Consider the following 21,789-nt stretch of genomic DNA (forward strand, 5'->3'; position numbering starts at 1 on the left):
GGTCCACATGGGTGTTCCCTTGCGTGGGGACTTGCATAAAAGGCCAGCTGTGACTCCCATTAAACGAGATGCTTTACCCCTTCATGAAGTCTTGGATCATGTTTGGGGATTGGAGAACTACACTCAGGGGACTGGTATAATCACAATACTTCCCTGAGTATAATCACTAGCTCTTCTAAGAGCTGTTCCTGTTATGCTCTCTGGACTAGGAGATACTGGACTAGGAGATACTGGAAGCTGGATCCTGGTCTTGGGTCCAGGGTGGGTGGAGGACTGTCAGGGTATTTATATCGGCAGACATTTTGTGCTATGATAGAAATACAAAGTGTATATTCTGAAGTCATTGCTAAACAGACCAGACTCCATTTTGTATCTTCAAGCTAACAAAAGAGACACAAAAGTTCTATCCTTTCTCTAAAACTGACTGCTTTGCCCGACCAAATAGATAAGACATTGAGAATGGGGGTGGACAGACTGTCTAATTGCGAATGGAATAAGAATAAATTCTAAACCCAGACCTGGGTGACAGAGGATTAAATAATTAAATTTTACTTTCGATATTGTACAACGTCCCATTATAGTTTAAGGTGAAACTTAGTTCACAAACTATCAATTTTAGGAATTATAGCAGAATTTGCAGACGCATAGTCTGAAGAAATCCTCTTGATCTGACAGAAGATTTGAGTTAGGGCATACATAAAGATAACGTAAATGACGTCAAAAATAGCCACCAGGAAAAGTTAACTCTCTCCTGGATAGGTATGTCTAGTGGAACAATACTGCCATCTAGAGTCTGAATATTAAATTGGTTACCTAGAAGGGAACCACACCCCACATTTGTGATTGGCTATCACCTAAGGAATTTTTCCCTTTAAAAAGTTAAGACAAGGGAAGAGAGAGAGATTCAGAGATTCAAAGATTGAAGAGAGACATTACAACACTCTGGAGATTCAGAGAGGTCCAGGCAGAATCGGGTGATCAGAGTAACCAAGAAACTCTTACACTCCATGCAGAGAACCACTTAGCTACCTGGGAATATCTGATGAGAAAATATCTACATAACTGGTAAATATACAGGCATTTAATTAATTTAAATTAATTAAAATTAATAGCATGATATATGACTGGATAAATCGTGATTAGATTTCATATTTAGAAATCGTAATTATTAAAGAATATATATATATATATATGGTTATAGCATCCCATCTGCAGCTGGGATTAATATAGCCATTAATGTATTTGTGTGATTAATATCACGTTAGCATATCATGACCATTTATCCAGCTGTATTGATTGGCTCTAAAATAAGATAAAATATCTGTTTAGACAAATTAATAAAATATCAGCTAATATAACATAGTAGATTTCTCTCATTGGATAAAATCAAGGAAATGGTTGATGACTGGTTAAATGTTATTTATTTAAATTACATAGGAGTAGATCTTAACTACTTAGGAGGTCTAGCCAGCACTGCAAGGGTTATTTCTAACTGCTAGCTAAGTTCCATTGCCCTACACTGTAGCTCTGTGTGTGAAACATCACATTCCTTTCTCTGAAGCCCATCGTAAATCTTATCTTGACAGCTGTAGATTCAATGTTGTACTAACCAGGAAGTAAACTGCCTTCTTTGTATTGCATATTGTTTTATACTGAATATTCATTGATTATTGCCATATTGTATTGCATATTCATGTTATACTGAAAATTCCATTGATTATTATCATGCATGTTACTTATATTATTATCATTTGAATATAAAAATATCTATTTTTTTTTAACAAATTTGTAATTTTAATTACCGGTATATGGTTTTACATTTTCACTTATAACGATAACGTTCTTAGGGATCTGAGAATTGAAATCGTGGGCAATTCTCTCTGTTTACAATTATTATCCCATAAATATCCCCACAGGACGGCGAGACCCCAACCAAGCTGCGGCAGTTCATGGGATTTACGGTGGTTATGGTGTATGTAACGGATCGCCTGGCACCCCGACTAGGTACCTCCGTTAAAGGATGCTCCTAGTGTTTCCTGAGGACTCCAAGCACTCTGGCAGACACCACAATCATCGAACCGGAGAATCATATAAATTCTCTCAAGCATAGGAATGCTGTATACAGCCGAATAGGAAAAACCATGCGAATAGGTCTACACTCCTAGCAGTCAAACTGGAACAGCATACAATAAATCCTCCCCAATAATGAGACGACACTTCACTTTGAGGGTTAAGCAGGAACTGAGGCTGGCACACCCAGCCTGGTTTTTATTACAGTTGTTGAGAATACAGGTCCGCCCACAGGAAGGGACAAAACAACCAATCAATCTGTACAATACACACAGACACTCCCACACAAAATCCTCCCCTCTGCCTGTAATAGGATTATTGAACACAATGGGTAATCTCATTATCACAGGCAGAGGAATACAGTTTTATAAAACATATCACAGGGAACCAAAACATGCAATAACCCCATATAAATATATCCTCAGAACCAGGGGATCTGGGTGAACCACATATCCAAAATTCACCCAGATCCGTTCAGTAGTTTGGAAGATACAGTTTAATGCAGATTCCGCAGAACATATACAGATTATATAAAAAATAATTACTGTATAATGTGTCCCCTGTTGTATAGTTTAAAACTACTGCACAGTGTCCCCAGATGGTTCTTAAAGGGCCAGTAAGGTCATACATAATCCATCATGCCCAAATATTGTACTTGAAGGGCCATCTCCCCCAGGGACCATAATCACAGGGCAGGAGGCGAGCAAGCAGTCCCCTCCAGGAAACTGGGGCAGACTCTAGTGCAGGATCCAGTCCGTAACAGTGTTCCAGTGCAGTGCTTATAGTACTCGCAAGTACTAGGAAGCAATGATTGACAGAGGTACCATGTCGGGGTGCAGGCAGTCCATCACAATAGTAACAAACACACAGGCTGGACACCAGGAGAGACAGCACCAACATGTAGTAAGACTAACCTGTGAGCCAGGTTCAGTAACTGACAGAGACTCCTTGTCTTCCTCCGAGGTCTGAGTGGAGCTGTGAAAAGATGCCGCAATTAGAGGATTCTGGGAAGTTATTTAAGATTAAAAGAAACAGATGTGTGTAACGTGGAAGGACCACCATAGTGGCTGAATGTCTCCCTCTGTGCTTCTAAATGGGACTTTGAGAAAGAAAATGTAATTTAATAGCAATAGAAATCATATGAAAACTGCTAGATGGAAACGTTACACACATTTCTCCCATAATGCTCTGTATATAAATGGCAGCTTTCTCCCATAATGCACTGTATATAAATGGCAGCTTTCTCCCATAATGCACTGTATATAAATGGCAGCTTTCTCCCATAATGCACTGTATATAAATGGCAGCTTTCTCCCATAATGCTCTGTATATAAATGGCAGCTTTCTCCCATAATGCACTGTATATAAATGGCAGCTTTCTCCCATAATGCACTGCATATAAATGGCAGCTTACTCCCATAATGCACTGTATATAAATGGCAGCTTTCTCCCATAATGCTCTGTATATAAATGGCAGCTTTCTCCCATAATGCTCTGTATATAAATGGCAGCTTTCTCCCATAATGCTCTGTATATAAATGGCAGCTTTCTCCCATAATGCACTGCATATAAATGGCCGCTTTCTCCCATAATGCACTGTATATAAATGGCAGCTTTCTCCCACAATGCTCTGTATATAAATGGCCGCTTTCTCCCATAATGCACTGTATATAAATGGCAGCTTTCTCCCACAATGCTCTGTATATAAATGGCAGCTTTCTCCCATAATGCTCTGTATATAAATGGCAGCTTTCTCCCATAATGCTCTGTATATAAATGGCAGCTTTCTCCCATAATGCTCTGTATATAAATGGCAGCTTTCTCCCATAATGCTCTGTATATAAATGGCCGCTTTCTCCCACAATGCTCTGTATATAAATGGCAGCTTTCTCCCACAATGCTCTGTATATAAATGCCCGCTTTCTCCCATAATGCAATGTATATAAATGCCCGCTTTCTCCCATAATGCAATGTATATAAATGGCAGCTTTCTCCCATAATGCTCTGTATATAAATGGCCGCTTTCTCCCACAATGCTCTGTATATAAATGGCAGCTTTCTCCCATAATGCTCTGTATATAAATGGCAGCTTTCTCCCATAATGCACTGCATATAAATGGCCGCTTTCTCCCATAATGCACTGTATATAAATGGCAGCTTTCTCCCACAATGCTCTGTATATAAATGGCCGCTTTCTCCCATAATGCACTGTATATAAATGGCAGCTTTCTCCCACAATGCTCTGTATATAAATGGCAGCTTTCTCCCATAATGCTCTGTATATAAATGGCAGCTTTCTCCCATAATGCTCTGTATATAAATGGCAGCTTTCTCCCATAATGCTCTGTATATAAATGGCCGCTTTCTCCCACAATGCTCTGTATATAAATGGCAGCTTTCTCCCACAATGCTCTGTATATAAATGCCAGCTTTCTCCCACAATGCTCTGTATATAAATGCCAGCTTTCTCCCACAATGCTCTGTATATAAATGCCAGCTTTCTCCCACAATGCTCTGTATATAAATGGCAGCTTTCTCCCATAATGCACTGTATATAAATGCCAGCTTTCTCCCATAATGCAATGTATATAAATGCCAGCTTTCTCCCACAATGCTCTGTATATAAATGGCAGCTTTCTCCCACAATGCACTGTATATAAATGGCAGCTTTCTCCCACAATGCTCTGTATATAAATGGCAGCTTTCTCCCACAATGCTCTGTATATAAATGGCCGCTTTCTCCCATAATGCTATAAATAAAATAAAATAAAATAAAAAATAATAAAAATTAAATAAGTCCAGCTAGATCTATTTCTTGATTTAGGCCATATTTTAAAGTCTTCAAATTAAAAATCCATTGAGCCTCTTTTGTATTAAGCGTAGTTATGTTTCCTCCTCTCCAATGTTTTTCTATTTTATCTATCCCGATTGCCAGAAAAGTATTCCACTGAAAATGTGGACAATAAGTGCAGTGTTTTGATACACTATGATCTAGTTTTTTATTTCTTATATTTTGAAAATGTTCCAATAATCTGACATGGAGTTTTCGAATGGTTCGACCAATATATTGTGCTCCACAACCACATTGCAATAAGTAAATTACATGGGTGGTGGAACACTGAATACATGTTTTGATATGGTATGTTTGTTGTGTATATGTACCCACAAATGTGTTGGTATTCTTTTTTTGATAGGTACACGTGGAACATTTTCCACATCGGTAAAAGCCTTGTAATATTTTGTTAGAAAAAAATCTGTGTGGGCAATGTTGGGATGGTTTTAACTGCAGGGAGTATACTTGGGGCCAATTTATTTTTTAGGTTGTCAGCCTTTTTATAAATTATGGTTGGTTTATTAGGTAAAATATTGTTCAGAAAATTGTCTTTTTTTCAAAATGTGCCAATGGCGATTGATTATATTTTTGATCTCTCTATATAAACATAAGGGAGATTTTTTAGAGAAGGAGCCAGACCAAACAGGACAACGTCCTCCGTATTCTATCCCTACTCAGAACCGATTTGCGAGTCTGAGATCTCCTATAAAAAACAACCTCATATAGAAGTAGAGGATCAGGAAGAAATATCACATTCGGCTCTACCCCACAGACAACATTGACTGATTCAGAAGGAATTTTTAACCTATCCGGTATCCCTTTAAATAAAGATCAATTGTCGTTATTACGAAAATGCTTAAAATTTGCTCCTAGCAATAAATTGCATGCTTTTCAACTTTTTTTGGATAACCAGTCCTTTCTCAAAAAACTAACCAGAAAGAGGTTCTTTGAGAGAATCAGATATGAGAATTCTTTTAAAGAAAAAACTGTCTCTGAAAATCTCTACTCAAATAATGTAGATACTTCTATTAATTCTGGCACGTCTATACAACATTCTGATCTGAAGCAAAGATCCAATTTTTATCCATGGTCAGACCGCAACAAATATTTGGAGGTTTTCAATGAATCTGTACAGGAAGATTTTGATAAACTTACCAAAAAAATCCCAAATAAAAATAAATATCTACCATGTAATCTTACCAAGGCAGAAAGAAAACCATTACAGTTACTGCAAAATAATCATGAGATGGTTATTAAAGAAGCGACAAGGGAGGGGGCACGGTAGTTTTGTCTAAAACCTATTATATGGAGGAATCGTATAGAATCCTAAATGATAAAAACACTTATCAAATCTTGGATAGGGATCCTACGGATCCTTTTCTGAAAGAACTTAAAAATCTTCTTAAATTAGGACTAGAAAACAATATAATTAATACAGATGAATATCATTTTTTATATAGCCCATATTGCAAAACTGCATGTTTTTTATTTCTTGCCCAAGATACATAAATCCCTGACACATCCTCCAGGTCGCCCCATCATAAGCGGTATAGATTCTCTCTCTTGCAATCAGCCTATGTAGATTTATTTTTACAACCGTATGTATCAAAGATACCTTCATACATTAAAGATACTGTTTAGATCTTCTAAAAGATCTACAAACGGTAGAAAGGAAAACCAATTATATTTTGGCTTCAGTAGATGTAGTCTCTCTCTACACTAGTATTCCTCACCAAAAAGGATTATGGGCAATTAAGGAATGGTTAATCCAACACTCTTCCATTATGGCTAAACAAATTGACTCTTTGATTGACTGTATATACTTTGTCCTCACTAAGAATTTTTTTTGGTTCAATGACCAATATTTTTTACAGCTATGTGGTGTCGCCATGGGGACAAGATTCGCCCCCATCTTTGCTAATCCCCATTGGGAATCTAGCCATATCTCTTGGGGCCAGATGCTGGGGGGGAATCTTGTCCTATGGCGACGCTACATAGACGATGTCTTTATTGTCTGGGAGGGAGATCAGACCAGTTTGGACAATTTCATTTCATATATTAACCATAATGAATATAACTTAAGTTTCACCTCTACCTGTCATACCACACATATAGATTTTCTTAATCTCACGATCTATATAGAAGATAACATTTTGAAAACTAAAACTTTTTTTAAAAATACGGATTGTAACACTGCTATTGATTATTCAAGTTCTCACCATTCAACGTGGTTAAAAAATGTCCCAAAAGGACAATTCACACGTCTACGACGTAATTGTTCAGATATAGACACTTTTAAAACCCAATCACAAATCATAAAAAAGAGATATATAGAAAAAGGATATGATCTCAAAATGATTGAGGAATCAGAACTGGCTTTAATTAATATAGATCGTGAAAAACTACTTGCTAAATCAAATGTCAACACTTTAAAATATTCAAAAGATTCAAAAAACAAAAATAAAAATGGAAATAAGTTTGATTATGCTTTCGTAACCAAGTACCACTCCCACGCTAGAGAGATCAAAAATATAATAAAAAATATTATCAATCGCCATTGGCACATTGAAAAAAGACAATTTTCTGAACAATATTTTACCTAATAAACCAACCATAATTTATAAAAAGGCTGACATCCTAAAAAATAAATTGGCCCCAAGTATACTCCCTGCAGTTAAAACCAACCCAACATTGCCCACACAGATTTTTTTCTAACAAAATATTACAAGGCTTTTACCGATGTGGAAAATGTTCCACGTGTACCTATCAAAAAAAGAATACCAACACATTTGTGGGTACATATACACAACAAACATACCATATCAAAACATGTATTCAGTGTTCCACCACCCATGTAATTTACTTATTGCAATGTGGTTGTGGAGCACAATATATTGGTCGAACCATTCGAAAACTCCATGTCAGATTATTGGAACATTTTCAAAATATAAGAAATAAAAAACTAGATCATAGTGTATCAAAACACTGCACTTATTGTCCACATTTTCAGTGGAATACTTTTCTGGCAATCGGGATAGATAAAATAGAAAAACATTGGAGAGGAGGAAACATAACTACGCTTAATACAAAAGAGGCTCAATGGATTTTTAATTTGAAGACTTTAAAATATGGCCTAAATCAAGAAATAGATCTAGCTGGACTTATTTAATTTTTTTTATTTATTTTAATTAATTTCTTTTATATTTTTTCATTTTATTTTTATTTATTTTTTCATTTTATTTTATTTTATTATTTTTTTGATATATCTGAAGGATGCAACTAACACTTGTTCTCTATTTACAGATAGATTATCTATTTCTTTTGAAATATTGATGTATTATGAATAATTTTTCATGTCTTCTGTACAAGTGTTGGGCATGATAATGTTTCTTTTTTCTTTATAAGCCAATACATATTTTTTCTCCCTTTCCCCCCCTTTTTATAGATAAGGATATTTTTCCATATAATATATATATATATATATATATTTTTTTTTATGGATAAAGATTTTTCTATGCAAATACCATTTTGTATGCAGGTATATATACCTCCTTTTGGAGAATTTATGTATATACAAGTATATACATGTAATGTGTGTATATATATGCATTCCCTGTAATTCTTTATGCACATTTTTCTTTATATAAACTAGCAAAATTATTTGCATATAAAATGTCTCTGCATAATTTTCTTTAAATCTATATATTCCCAAATTCACCTTGAAAGTATATTAATATCGATCAGTCTTTATTTTAAGTAATCCAAAGATGTTAAAATGCCCAATACTTATGAAATACGTTGTATTAGAATATTGTGTATATATTCCTCGCATGCATTTTTGTAATACTGTTCTGACGAAACATCCGACAGAAAGTTTTGCATTCTGTCCGCAAGAGCGGAAATGACGTTACCCGGAAGTACCGAATGCGTTCCAGAGTGGAACGCACGCCATCACCTGTAAGCGGTTTCTTCAATTTCCGGCGGTCATATAAGAAGAACTCCCTTTGGAGTATCATCTCACATCCCTGAGGAAGTCCAAGAAGGACGAAACGCGTTGGACCTGTTCATCTAGTTCATATGAACTTTTATTTTATTTATTTTATTTTGACTGCTGTAACTGTCTGCTATTTCCTGCTGTGATCCTATTGGCTGATTTGCATGGAGACCACCTTGGTGTGCAGACAAGCTGTCTTTTATTTGCAACATTGTAAGTGCAATATTTGTAATAAATTGTAACACTTTTTATACAATCTGCACCATCATTTCTCTTCCTTTACTTTGAGTGAGCAAAGAATACCAATCATTCTCCATCAGGAGCTACATCGCTGGAAGTTCATTCCATCGCTATTATTCCCTATTAGGGGAGATACGCCTGAATTCATCTTGATTTTGTGAGTTCTCTACCACCCCCACCTTCTATATGTGTTAACCATATTACACTATATATTTTTATATTTCTTCTATAGATGTTCATATTGAATACATCTATGATACCCAGTTTGTATTAATTGTTATTATCATCACTTTATGGTGAATCACACGTTTTTTTTCTCTTTTCGTTCATTATTATAGTGTGAGTGTCTATAAACCCCCTAGGCATGCTGTGTAATATAGCACCGCAGTTTCTAAATTAGTGTAGAGGGCATTGATTCTCACAGGAGGGGACAGTGTATGATACCTGGTGCTAGTTACAGAGCAGACTAACTCACCTCATGCAGAATGCATTAAAATGGTAACTAGCATCTTCCACCTCGTTCTGGCCGACATCAGACAGATCCTCCTGTAATAGCACCTTAGGAAAAAAGAAAAAATTACCGATATCAGTTCAAGTCACATGGAACAGATCAGCTCAAAACAAAAAAACAATGGTCACTCGCACAAAGAAACAATACGGACATTAAAACACTGTACATGCCGCAATTATATATTATCACACAGAGGGGGTCTGCGATCATATACATATCACCGGGATAGGGAGGGGGCAGCTGCATGATGACTACACTATGATTTAGGTATTATCACACAGATGGGCTACCATATAGATATCACACAGAGGGGGCTCTATGATGGGCTACATGCTATGATATAGATATCACACAGAGGGGGCTCTATGATGGGCTACATACTATGATATAGATACCATATAGTATGATACATACTATGATATAGATATCACACAGAGGGGGTTCTATGATGGGCTACATACTATGATATCACAAAGAGGGGGTCTATAATGGACTACATGCTATGATATAGATATCACACAGAGGCGGCTGTACGATGGGCTACATGCTATGATATAGATATCACACAGAGGGGCTGTACGATGGGCTACATGCTATGATATAGATATCACACAGAGGGGGCTCTATGATGGGCTACGTGCTATGATATCACAAAGAGGGGGTCTATAATGGACTACTTGCTATGATATAGATATCACACAGAGGGGGCTGTACGATGGGCTACATGCTATGATATAGATATCACACAGAGGGGCTGTACGATGGGCTACATGCTATGATATAGATATTGTGACGAAGTGCCCTTCGCCACTTGTGCCTGGAGGGGACTACTGGCTAGCCTCTTGCCTTCCGACTATGGCCCCTGTGCTGATAGCTGTATTTTACCCTGCAGAAAGGTTTAATTGTGTATTTCTGCCGGGGCGTTCGGGACTTTCAGTATGTGAGTAGTGCTACCCCAGATAGCAATGCCATGGAGCCTATTCGTGTAACGAAAGACTATGGAAAAGACTTTGGCTCCATGGCGATTGAACTGTATGTATGTGATCTGAGCGCCATTCGGTAATAATGTGCGCTCAGATCTAAGCTATCTGGGGATATGTTGCATGTATATGTTTTATGTAGTAATTGTAACATTGTGTAATTTTATGTCTTTTTGTAACCATGTGGTTAATGGAGTCTTGCCTCTGTCCTGGGAGATAATTTGATTACTTCCCAATTATCTCCAGGATAGAGAGGAGGGATTGTGATGTCACTGTGGGAATGTTTTGTTTGTATTGTCTGTGATTGGCTAATATCCAATATGTGTTCCATTGTTCCATCAGGTCACCTGGTGGACACTTGCATAAATACCGGGCAGGTAGCCCTCAATAAACCAGACCTACTTTCACCTTTCTTGAAGCCTTGGCTCATGCTTGGGGGAAGGGATACCTACACTCTGGGGATTGCTATAATCACTTACTCCCCAGAGTAAGCTCTTGTAAGAGCTTGATTTGTTCCTGCTACGCTCTCTGGTTTTAGGAGAGGTTCACCCACTGGGAGCTGGATCCTGGTCGTGGATCCAGGGTGGTTGAGAGACGGCGAGATCCCGGCGCAGCTGCATCGCTGGAAGTGGGGTCCGAAGTGCTGATGGTGTCGGTTGGAGTGCTCGGCAAGCGCTAGGAGCATCGATTGGTGGAGGTACTCAGTCGGAGTGCCAGCGGTCCGTCACAGTTATCACACAGAGGGGCTGTACAATGGCCTACATGCTATGATATAGATATCACACAGAGGGTGTCTATGATGGGCTACATGCTATGATTTTGATATTAGCACACGGGGGAAGCTGTGCAATGGGCTACGTGTTATGATATAGATATCACCCAGAGGGGGGTCTATGATGGGCTACATGCTATGATATAGATATCCTATAGAGAGGCTGTACGATGGGCTACATGCTATGATATCGATATTAGCACACAGGGGAAGCTGTGCAATGGGCTATGTGCTATGATATAGAAATCACACAGAGGGGCTATAAGATGGGTTATATGCTGCTATAATATAAATATCATAGAGAGGGGGCTGTATCATGGGCTACATATTACTATGAAATTAATATTTACAGGGCGAGCGGGGTAACAAGAAATTTAATATCGCTGCTACTCCCATGTGATTATAACTTACCTCAGCATCTTCGCTGGGGGTGTGATCCATACAGCGGGGATATGGATTGTTCTCTCCATTGCAAAGTTCTAAGGGGGGTTCCCACTGCGTGGTACCAGTGGGAACATGCCAATAGTATGTTCCTGATGTGTCTTGCACCCTCATCCACCCAGAGGGCAAATCGGAGTCTGTTTCCAGTGAGTTACGTGTCCAGAAGCAGTCTGAAAGGACAGAGGAAGACAATATCATATCAATGAGAGAGCCAGCTGGGTCAACTGGCAAGGAGGGCAGTAGGCATTTAGATATTATTCGAAAGTGAGTCCTTGAAAGTTACTCACTACTGCAAACCTGGAGTCCAGAGCACATTCACTAGCTCGCCAGAGCTAAATTTTCACTTTCCAATGGCGAGTGGACATTCTGTGCTCTAAACATAAATACACATTACACAGACCCACAGCCAAAGTCTCAGCATTAAACAGCATGACACATTTCCCACCTGTGTCATCAGGAGATCCATAGGATGGGCTTCCTTGGGACAGCGTTGCCCAGCTGGAATCTTCGTCACTGCCAGCTGTGTTCCTCATACCGAAAAGCAGACTGGCGCTGCGCACCCCATCCCGTGGACCTTCATTTGTGTCTTTTCCGCTCTCCTGTGTGCCCAGCACCAGAATGTCTGAGCTCAGCTCTGATGTCTCAGTAGTGATGGGGTCAGTGATCTCGCTCGGAGCTGGGGTCAAATCCTCATCCTCCTCATCTTCTCTGTCCTGTTCCTGAATAAGCAGTGGAGAGCTTAGCATGCTGCTCAGGTTGACTGAGTTGAGGGTCGACACCTCTAGATCTCCAAGCTCTGTTTGTTTCCCCTCCTTCTCCTGGTTCTGGTTGGCCCAGTCCTTATTGCTGCTCTCTGGATCAGGGTTGCAGTTCTGATCTTCTTTCCCATTCTCAGCCGCCTTGCGTAGCTGGTTTTGGCCTTCTTTCAACCACTTTGGGTTGGTTCGGTCAGAAGGAGTTCCGTTGCCCAGCTCTGCACTAACTAGTCCCATGGCACTCTGCAGGTCAGTATGGGCATAGATCTGCCGGCTCTTGGGGGACAGGAGGTCATTGTGAGATGAGATGAGGCTCAGTGTGAGTGCCGACACCGGGTTATTTTCAGTCATGGTACCGGACATGGTTGCTGTGAGAGAGAACAAAGGATGGGTTTACACCACAGAGGTAGTCAATACAGAGACACCGCATAATGTGACAAAGTAATCTACAGAACTGCATTATGACCTCTTCCTTTTGTCACACATACATATGTAGCATAGTGGATCTCTGTCCTCAGGGCACACCACAAGTCAGAACCTGCAGAAATCCTAGACAGAAACCAAAGGGTTTTATCCGGATGGATAAAATCCAGTGAAAATGGACAAATTCCACAAGCACTATTTCCATAACGTAGCGGTCACAGCGCTCGGATTGCTTGGCTTACAATGTAAACATACACTGTGTGGGAAAGTCTGGAAGGCTTATCCCACCATTAAATGTCAGTCGGCACAGAGCCCTCACATGGCTCACATGGCTCACTTCTTTGTTTGCAGTTCAGTTCGTATTTTGTTTTGTCACTTATATTTGTTTTCAGTTTGGGACTTTATTTTAATACTAGCATCAGTTCATTATAAACAAGTCTGTTAGTCCACCTATTGTACAGCGCTACGGAATTTGTTGCCACTATATAAATAATAATAATTATAGATTTTTATTTGGCCTTTTTCTATTACTGGTGAAAAAGAAGACTTAATAAGAAAGATTTCCTCTGAATGTATGATTTATTTTTGCAGGTATTCGATTTCTTGTACTCACTCACCATTATAAGGTTAGGGAAGGTAGGCATATTTTACTGCGGCATGGGGGGGGGGGGTGGCCTTAACGTTTGGGGGATGGGCAGTAGCATATCCAAACCTCTGTTTTAATATCCCCCCACCAGAAGCCCATGAATGGAGGCTTTAAGGGGTAGCGGGATAACCCCCAAAGGAAAGCATTGGGAGTCTATTTCGCAAGCAAGACAAAACGCTACGCTGCACTAATCAGCATCTCCTCATGCAGAGACGCTGAACGTCAATGATGCAAACTGGGCAGTACTGACCCAGGAAGCACCTCTAGTGGCCGTCTGAGTGACTGTAACTGGAGGTGTAACTAGGCAGCAATGTAAACACTGCATTCTCTCTGATAAACTGTTTACATCAAAATACCTACAGGGATGGACTATAGACAGCAAAACATCTACATTGACCTGTAGTCCACATACTAAGCTACTGTCCACACATTGAGCTACAGTCTATACATTAAGCTACAGTCTTTACTATAAGCTACAGTCTTTACTATAAGCTACAGTCTTTACTATAAGCTACAGTCTTTACTATAAGCTACAGTCTTTACTATAAGCTACAGTCTTTACTATAAGCTACAGTCTTTACTATAAGCTACAGTCTTTACTATAAGCTACAGTCTTTACTATAAGCTACAGTCTTTACTATAAGCTACAGTCTTTACTATAAGCTACAGTCTTTACTATAAGCTACAGTCTTTACTATAAGCTACAGTCTTTACTATAAGCTACAGTCTTTACTATAAGCTACAGTCTTTACTATAAGCTACAGTCTTTACTATAAGCTACAGTCTTTACTATAAGCTACAGTCTTTACTATAAGCTACAGTCTTTACTATAAGCTACAGTCTTTACTATAAGCTACAGTCTTTACTATAAGCTACAGTCTTTACTATAAGCTACAGTCTTTACTATAAGCTACAGTCTTTACTATAAGCTACAGTCTTTACTATAAGCTACAGTCTTTACTATAAGCTACAGTCTTTACTATAAGCTACAGTCTTTACTATAAGCTACAGTCTTTACTATAAGCTACAGTCTTTACTATAAGCTACAGTCTTTACTATAAGCTACAGTCTTTACTATAAGCTACAGTCTTTACTATAAGCTACAGTCTTTACTATAAGCTACAGTCTTTACTATAAGCTACAGTCTTTACTATAAGCTACAGTCTTTACTATAAGCTACAGTCTTTACTATAAGCTACAGTCTTTACTATAAGCTACAGTCTTTACTATAAGCTACAGTCTTTACTATAAGCTACAGTCTTTACTATAAGCTACAGTCTTTACTATAAGCTACAGTCTTTACTATAAGCTACAGTCTTTACTATAAGCTACAGTCTTTACTATAAGCTACAGTCTTTACTATAAGCTACAGTCTTTACTATAAGCTACAGTCTTTACTATAAGCTACAGTCTTTACTATAAGCTACAGTCTTTACTATAAGCTACAGTCTTTACTATAAGCTACAGTCTTTACTATAAGCTACAGTCTTTACTATAAGCTACAGTCTTTACTATAAGCTACAGTCTTTACTATAAGCTACAGTCTTTACTATAAGCTACAGTCTTTACTATAAGCTACAGTCTTTACTATAAGCTACAGTCTTTACTATAAGCTACAGTCTTTACTATAAGCTACAGTCTTTACTATAAGCTACAGTCTTTACTATAAGCTACAGTCTTTACTATAAGCTACAGTCTTTACTATAAGCTACAGTCTTTACTATAAGCTACAGTCTTTACTATAAGCTACAGTCTTTACTATAAGCTACAGTCTTTACTATAAGCTACAGTCTTTACTATAAGCTACAGTCTTTACTATAAGCTACAGTCTTTACTATAAGCTACAGTCTTTACTATAAGCTACAGTCTTTACTATAAGCTACAGTCTTTACTATAAGCTACAGTCTTTACTATAAGCTACAGTCTTTACTATAAGCTACAGTCTTTACTATAAGCTACAGTCTTTACTATAAGCTACAGTCTTTACTATAAGCTACAGTCTTTACTATAAGCTACAGTCTTTACTATAAGCTACAGTCTTTACTATAAGCTACAGTCTTTACTATAAGCTACAGTCTTTACTATAAGCTACAGTCTTTACTATAAGCTACAGTCTTTACTATAAGCTACAGTCTTTACTATAAGCTACAGTCTTTACTATAAGCTACAGTCTTTACTATAAGCTACAGTCTTTACTATAAGCTACAGTCTTTACTATAAGCTACAGTCTTTACTATAAGCTACAGTCTTTACTATAAGCTACAGTCTTTACTATAAGCTACAGTCTTTACTATAAGCTACAGTCTTTACTATAAGCTACAGTCTTTACTATAAGCTACAGTCTTTACTATAAGCTACAGTCTTTACTATAAGCTACAGTCTTTACTATAAGCTACAGTCTTTACTATAAGCTACAGTCTTTACTATAAGCTACAGTCTTTACTATAAGCTACAGTCTTTACTATAAGCTACAGTCTTTACTATAAGCTACAGTCTTTACTATAAGCTACAGTCTTTACTATAAGCTACAGTCTTTACTATAAGCTACAGTCTTTACTATAAGCTACAGTCTTTACTATAAGCTACAGTCTTTACTATAAGCTACAGTCTTTACTATAAGCTACAGTCTTTACTATAAGCTACAGTCTTTACTATAAGCTACAGTCTTTACTATAAGCTACAGTCTTTACTATAAGCTACAGTCTTTACTATAAGCTACAGTCTTTACTATAAGCTACAGTCTTTACTATAAGCTACAGTCTTTACTATAAGCTACAGTCTTTACTATAAGCTACAGTCTTTACTATAAGCTACAGTCTTTACTATAAGCTACAGTCTTTACTATAAGCTACAGTCTTTACTATAAGCTACAGTCTTTACTATAAGCTACAGTCTTTACTATAAGCTACAGTCTTTACTATAAGCTACAGTCTTTACTATAAGCTACAGTCTTTACTATAAGCTACAGTCTTTACTATAAGCTACAGTCTTTACTATAAGCTACAGTCTTTACTATAAGCTACAGTCTTTACTATAAGCTACAGTCTTTACTATAAGCTACAGTCTTTACTATAAGCTACAGTCTTTACTATAAGCTACAGTCTTTACTATAAGCTACAGTCTTTACTATAAGCTACAGTCTTTACTATAAGCTACAGTCTTTACTATAAGCTACAGTCTTTACTATAAGCTACAGTCTATACATTAAGCTACAGTCTTTACTATAAGCTACAGTCTTTACTATAAGCTACAGTCTTTACTATAAGCTACAGTCTTTACTATAAGCTACAGTCTTTACTATAAGCTACAGTCTATACATCAAGCTATACACTAAGCTGTAGTCCATACATTAAGCTACAGTATATACATTAAGCTGTAGTCTATACATTAAGCTACAGTATATACATTAAGCTGTAATCTACAAATTAAGCTACAATATATACATTAAGCTGTAATCTACAAATTAAGCTACAGTATATACATTAAGCTGTAGTCCATACATTAAGCTGTAGTCTTTACATCAAGCTATACACTAAGCTACAGTCCATACACTAAGCTACAGTCCATACACTAAGCTACAGTCCATACACTAAGCTACAGTCCATACACTAAGCTACAGTCCATACACTAAGCTACAGTCCATACACTAAGCTACAGTCCATACACTAAGCTACAGTCCATACACTAAGCTACAGTCCATACACTAAGCTACAGTCCATACACTAAGCTACAGTCCATACACTAAGCTACAGTCCATACACTAAGCTACAGTCCATACACTAAGCTACAGTCCATACACTAAGCTACAGTATATACATTAAGCTGTAGTCTAAACATTAAGCTACAGTATAAACATTAAGCTACAGTATAAACATTAAGCTACAGTATAAACATTAAGCTACAGTATAAACATTAAGCTACAGTCTATACACTAAGCTACAGTATTTACTATAAGCTACAGTCTAAACATTAAGCTACAGTCTAAACATTAATCTACAGTCTAAACATTAAGCTACAGTCTAAACATTAAGCTACAGTCTAAACATTAAGCTACAGTCTATACACTAAGCTACAGTCTATACACTAAGCTACAGTCTATACACTAAGCTACAGTCTATACACTAAGCTACAGTCTATACACTAAGCTACAGTCTATACACTAAGCTACAGTCTATACACTAAGCTACAGTCTATACACTAAGCTACAGTCTAAACATTAAGCTACAGTCTAAATATTAAGCTACAGTCTAAACATTAAGCTACAGTCTTTACTATAAGCTACAGTCTTTACTATAAGCTACAGTATATACATTAAGCTTCAGTATATACATTAAGCTTCAGTATATACATCAAGCTATACACTAAGCTGTAGTCCATACATTAAGCTGTAGTCTATACATTAAGCTACAGTATATACATTAAGCTACAGTCTTTACTATAAGCTACAGTATATACACATTAAGCTGTAGTCCATACATTAAGCTACAGTATATACATTAAGCTGTAGTCCATACATTAAGCTACAGTATGTACATGAAGCTGTAATCTACAAATTAAGCTACAGTATATATATTAAGCTGTAGTTTAAACATTAAGCTAAACATTAAGCTAAACATTAAGCTACAGTATATACATTACGCTGTAGTCTTTACATCAAACTATACACTAAGCTGTAGTCCATACATCAAGCTGTAGTCTACACATTAAGCTATACACTAAGCTGTAGTCCATACATTAAGCTACAATATATACATTAAGCTGTAATCTACAAATTAAGCTACAATATATACATTAAGCTGTAATCTACAAATTAAGCTACAATATATACATTAAGCTGTAATCTACAAATTAAGCTACAGTATATACATTAAGCTACAGTATATACATTAAGCTACAGTATATACATTAAGCTACAGTATATACATTAAGCTACAGTATATACATTAAGCTGTAGTTCATACATTAAGCTACAGTATGTACATTAAGCTACAGTATGTACATTAAGCTACAGTATGTACATTAAGCTGTAATCTACAAATTAAGCTACAGTATATATTAAGCTGTAGTTTAAACATTAAGCTAAACATTAAGCTAAACATTAAGCTAAACATTAAGCTAAACATTAAGCTACAGTATATACATTACGCTGTAGTCTTTACATCAAACTATACACTAAGCTGTAGTCCATACATTAAGCTACAGTATATACATTAAGCTGTAATCTACAAATTAAGCTACAATATATACATTAAGCTGTAATCTACAAATTAAGCTACAGTATATACATTAAGCTGTAGTTTAAACATTAAGCTAAACATTAAGCTACAGTATATACATTAAGCTACAGTATATACATTAAAGGACCACTCTAGGCACCCAGACCACTTCAGCTTAATGAAGTGGTCTGGGTGCCAGGTCCTTCTAGGGTTAACCCATTTTTTCAGAAACATAGCAGTTTCAGAGAAACTGCTATGTTTATGAATGGGTTAAGCCTTCCCCCTATGTCCTCTAGTGGCTGTCTCATTGACAGCCGCTAGAGGCGCTTGCGTGCTTCTCACTGTGATTTTCACAGTGAGAGCACGCCAGCGTCCATAGGAAAGCATTGTGAATGCTTTCCTATGTGACCGGCTGAATGCGCGCGCAGCTCTTGCCGCGCGTGCGCATTCAGCCGACGGGGAGGAGAAGAGGAGGATCGGAGGAGGAGAGCAGGAGGAGATCTCTCCGCTAAGCGCTGGAAAAAGGTAAGTTTTTACCCCTTTCCCCTTTCCAGAGCCGGGCGGGAGGGGGTCCCTGAGGGTGGGGGCACCCTCAGGGCACTCTAGTGCCAGGAAAACGAGTACGCTTTCCTGGCACTAGAGTGGTCCTTTAAGCTGTAGTCTACACATTAAGCTATACACTAAGCTGTAGTCCATACATTAAGCTATACACTAAGCTGTAGTCCATACATTAAGCTATACACTAAGCTGTAGTCCATACATTAAGCTACAGTATATACATTAAGCTATACATTGAGCTGTAGTCTAAACATTAAGCTACAGTCTAAACATTAAGCTACAGTATATACATTACGCTGTAGTCTAAACATTAAGCTACAGTATATACATTAAGCTACAGTCTATACATTAAGCTACAGTCTATACATTAAGCTACAGTCTATACATTAAGCTACAGTATTTACTATAAGCTACAGTATTTACTATAAGCTACAGTATTTACTATAAGCTACAGTATATACATTAAGCTACAGTCTAAACATTAAGCTACAGTCTAAACATTAAGCTACAGTCTATACATTAAGCTACAGTCTATACATTAAGCTACAGTCTATACATTAAGCTACAGTCTATACATCAAGCTATACACTAAGCTGTAGTCCATACATTAAGCTACAGTCCATACATTAAGCTACAGTCCATACATTAAGCTACAGTCCATACATTAAGCTACAGTCCATACATTAAGCTACAGTCCATACATTAAGCTACAGTCCATACATTAAGCTACAGTATATACATTAAGCTGTAGTCTACACATTAAGCTATACACTAAGCTGTAGTCCATACATTAAGCTATACAGTAAGCTGTAGTCCGTACTGTAAGCTATACACTAAGTTATAGTCCATACTGTAAGCCAGGGCTTGAAAAATGTGTTTAGTAAAAATGAAAATCCAGCGCACTCACTTATCTACTAAACAGTTATTTTAGTGCTGAACAATTGTGTTAGTTTTATTAAAAACACCTAATCTATGCAAAAAATAATGGGGCTTTATTTTTTGCCAAGATTAGGTGTTTTTAATAATGCAGCCTTTTCAATGTACACGCTGCACTGTCAGAGAAAAGACTGCCTACTAAGACGGCTAAACCTGCAAGGCGTGGGAAAAAAAGGTGAGTAAGAACACCAATCATCTGATCGGAGGGGAGCAGGTACCTAAACAGACACACACACACACACCGACAGGGGCATCCACACACACACACACACACACCGACAGGGGCATCCACACACACACACACACACCGACAGGGGCTCATACACTTTCTCAAACACTCATACACTTTCTCAAACACTCATACACTTTCTCAAACACTCATACACTTTCTCAAACACTCATACACTTTCTCAAACACTCATACACTTTCTCAAACACTCATACACTTTCTCAAACACTCATACACTTTCTCAAACACTCATACACTTTCTCAAACACTCCTGAATTTTTTTTTTTTTTTTTTAGTCCACCCAGCCTACCTTTAGGAGAGCTGAGTGGATTTCTCCCTGGGGTCCAGTGGGGCTGCTCTCTCTTCCTTTGTGAGAAGAAGCAGTAATCTACCATGCAGCTCATCGTTGCTCCCTGTGATGCCGGGGCCGGGAATTACTGCATATTGCGTCTCCCTGCGGGTGGACGGCCGGCTCCATTATTTGCACAGCCGAGTGTTTTAGATAAAAGCGGACAAATCCCAGGCAACAGGATAAAAATTTTAGTTGGGCCTGAGATTTGTCGAGCCCTGCATTAAGCTGTAGTCCATAAATTAAGCTGTAGTCGTTCTGGTGACTCGAGGGTCCCTTTAACCATTCTAAACACAAAGCAGCATTTGGTCGGCCTGAAATCCCAACCAAGTTCAGGGTCATTTCATGTCCTGCAAAATGAGGACGTTGTTAAACACTGAATTGACCAGATTCTGCAATCCAAAGGGCACCAAATGGTACTGCTCCATTGGGTTTGGGGCCATTGCGACATTATTGAACTAAACTGTTGGTGTGTCTTGAGGACTGTGTGGAGAAACACTGCCCGAGTCTCATATGGCAGTCCTTGCTCTGAGAAACAGTGAGACCATGGCGTATGCTGAGCACACACTCACCTGAGACTTGTGGAAGGTGTCAGTCATCCTCTGGGGAGACTCCAAAACCTGCAACAAAATGAAGAAAGTGTTTAAATGGCACAACAATATACCATTATACAGTATCTGAGGTACGACACGCTGACAATATACATTAGAGATCCCATATAATGGATATAATGCCCCCAGTGTGTATGGTCCTAGAGATCCCATATAATGGATATAATGCACCCAGTGTGTATGGTCCTAGAGATCCCATATAATGGATATAATGCACCCAGTGTG

At 37.8% G+C, this 21,789-nt stretch overlaps 1 protein-coding gene across 1 annotated transcript in view; it reads right to left on the reverse strand.

Moving 5' to 3' along the window:
* The window catches only part of APBB1 (amyloid beta precursor protein binding family B member 1), a 46,013-nt gene extending 24,437 nt beyond the window's left edge, over window positions 1-21,576 (reverse strand). The window contains exons 1-5 of the mRNA XM_063433341.1: window positions 21,526-21,576; window positions 12,287-12,964; window positions 11,812-12,011; window positions 9,613-9,695; window positions 2,985-3,045 (exon numbers count right to left, since the gene is read on the reverse strand). Of these exons, the coding sequence (XP_063289411.1) occupies window positions 2,985-3,045; window positions 9,613-9,695; window positions 11,812-12,011; window positions 12,287-12,959 (1,017 nt within the window). The 5' untranslated portion in view covers window positions 12,960-12,964; window positions 21,526-21,576. The remainder of the gene's footprint in view (window positions 1-2,984; window positions 3,046-9,612; window positions 9,696-11,811; window positions 12,012-12,286; window positions 12,965-21,525) is intronic.
* Window positions 21,577-21,789: the final 213 nt, after the last annotated feature.

The sequence above is a fragment of the Pelobates fuscus genome, chromosome 1 (genome assembly GCF_036172605.1).
Source record: "Pelobates fuscus isolate aPelFus1 chromosome 1, aPelFus1.pri, whole genome shotgun sequence".
NCBI classification, from domain to species: Eukaryota; Metazoa; Chordata; class Amphibia; order Anura; family Pelobatidae; genus Pelobates; species Pelobates fuscus.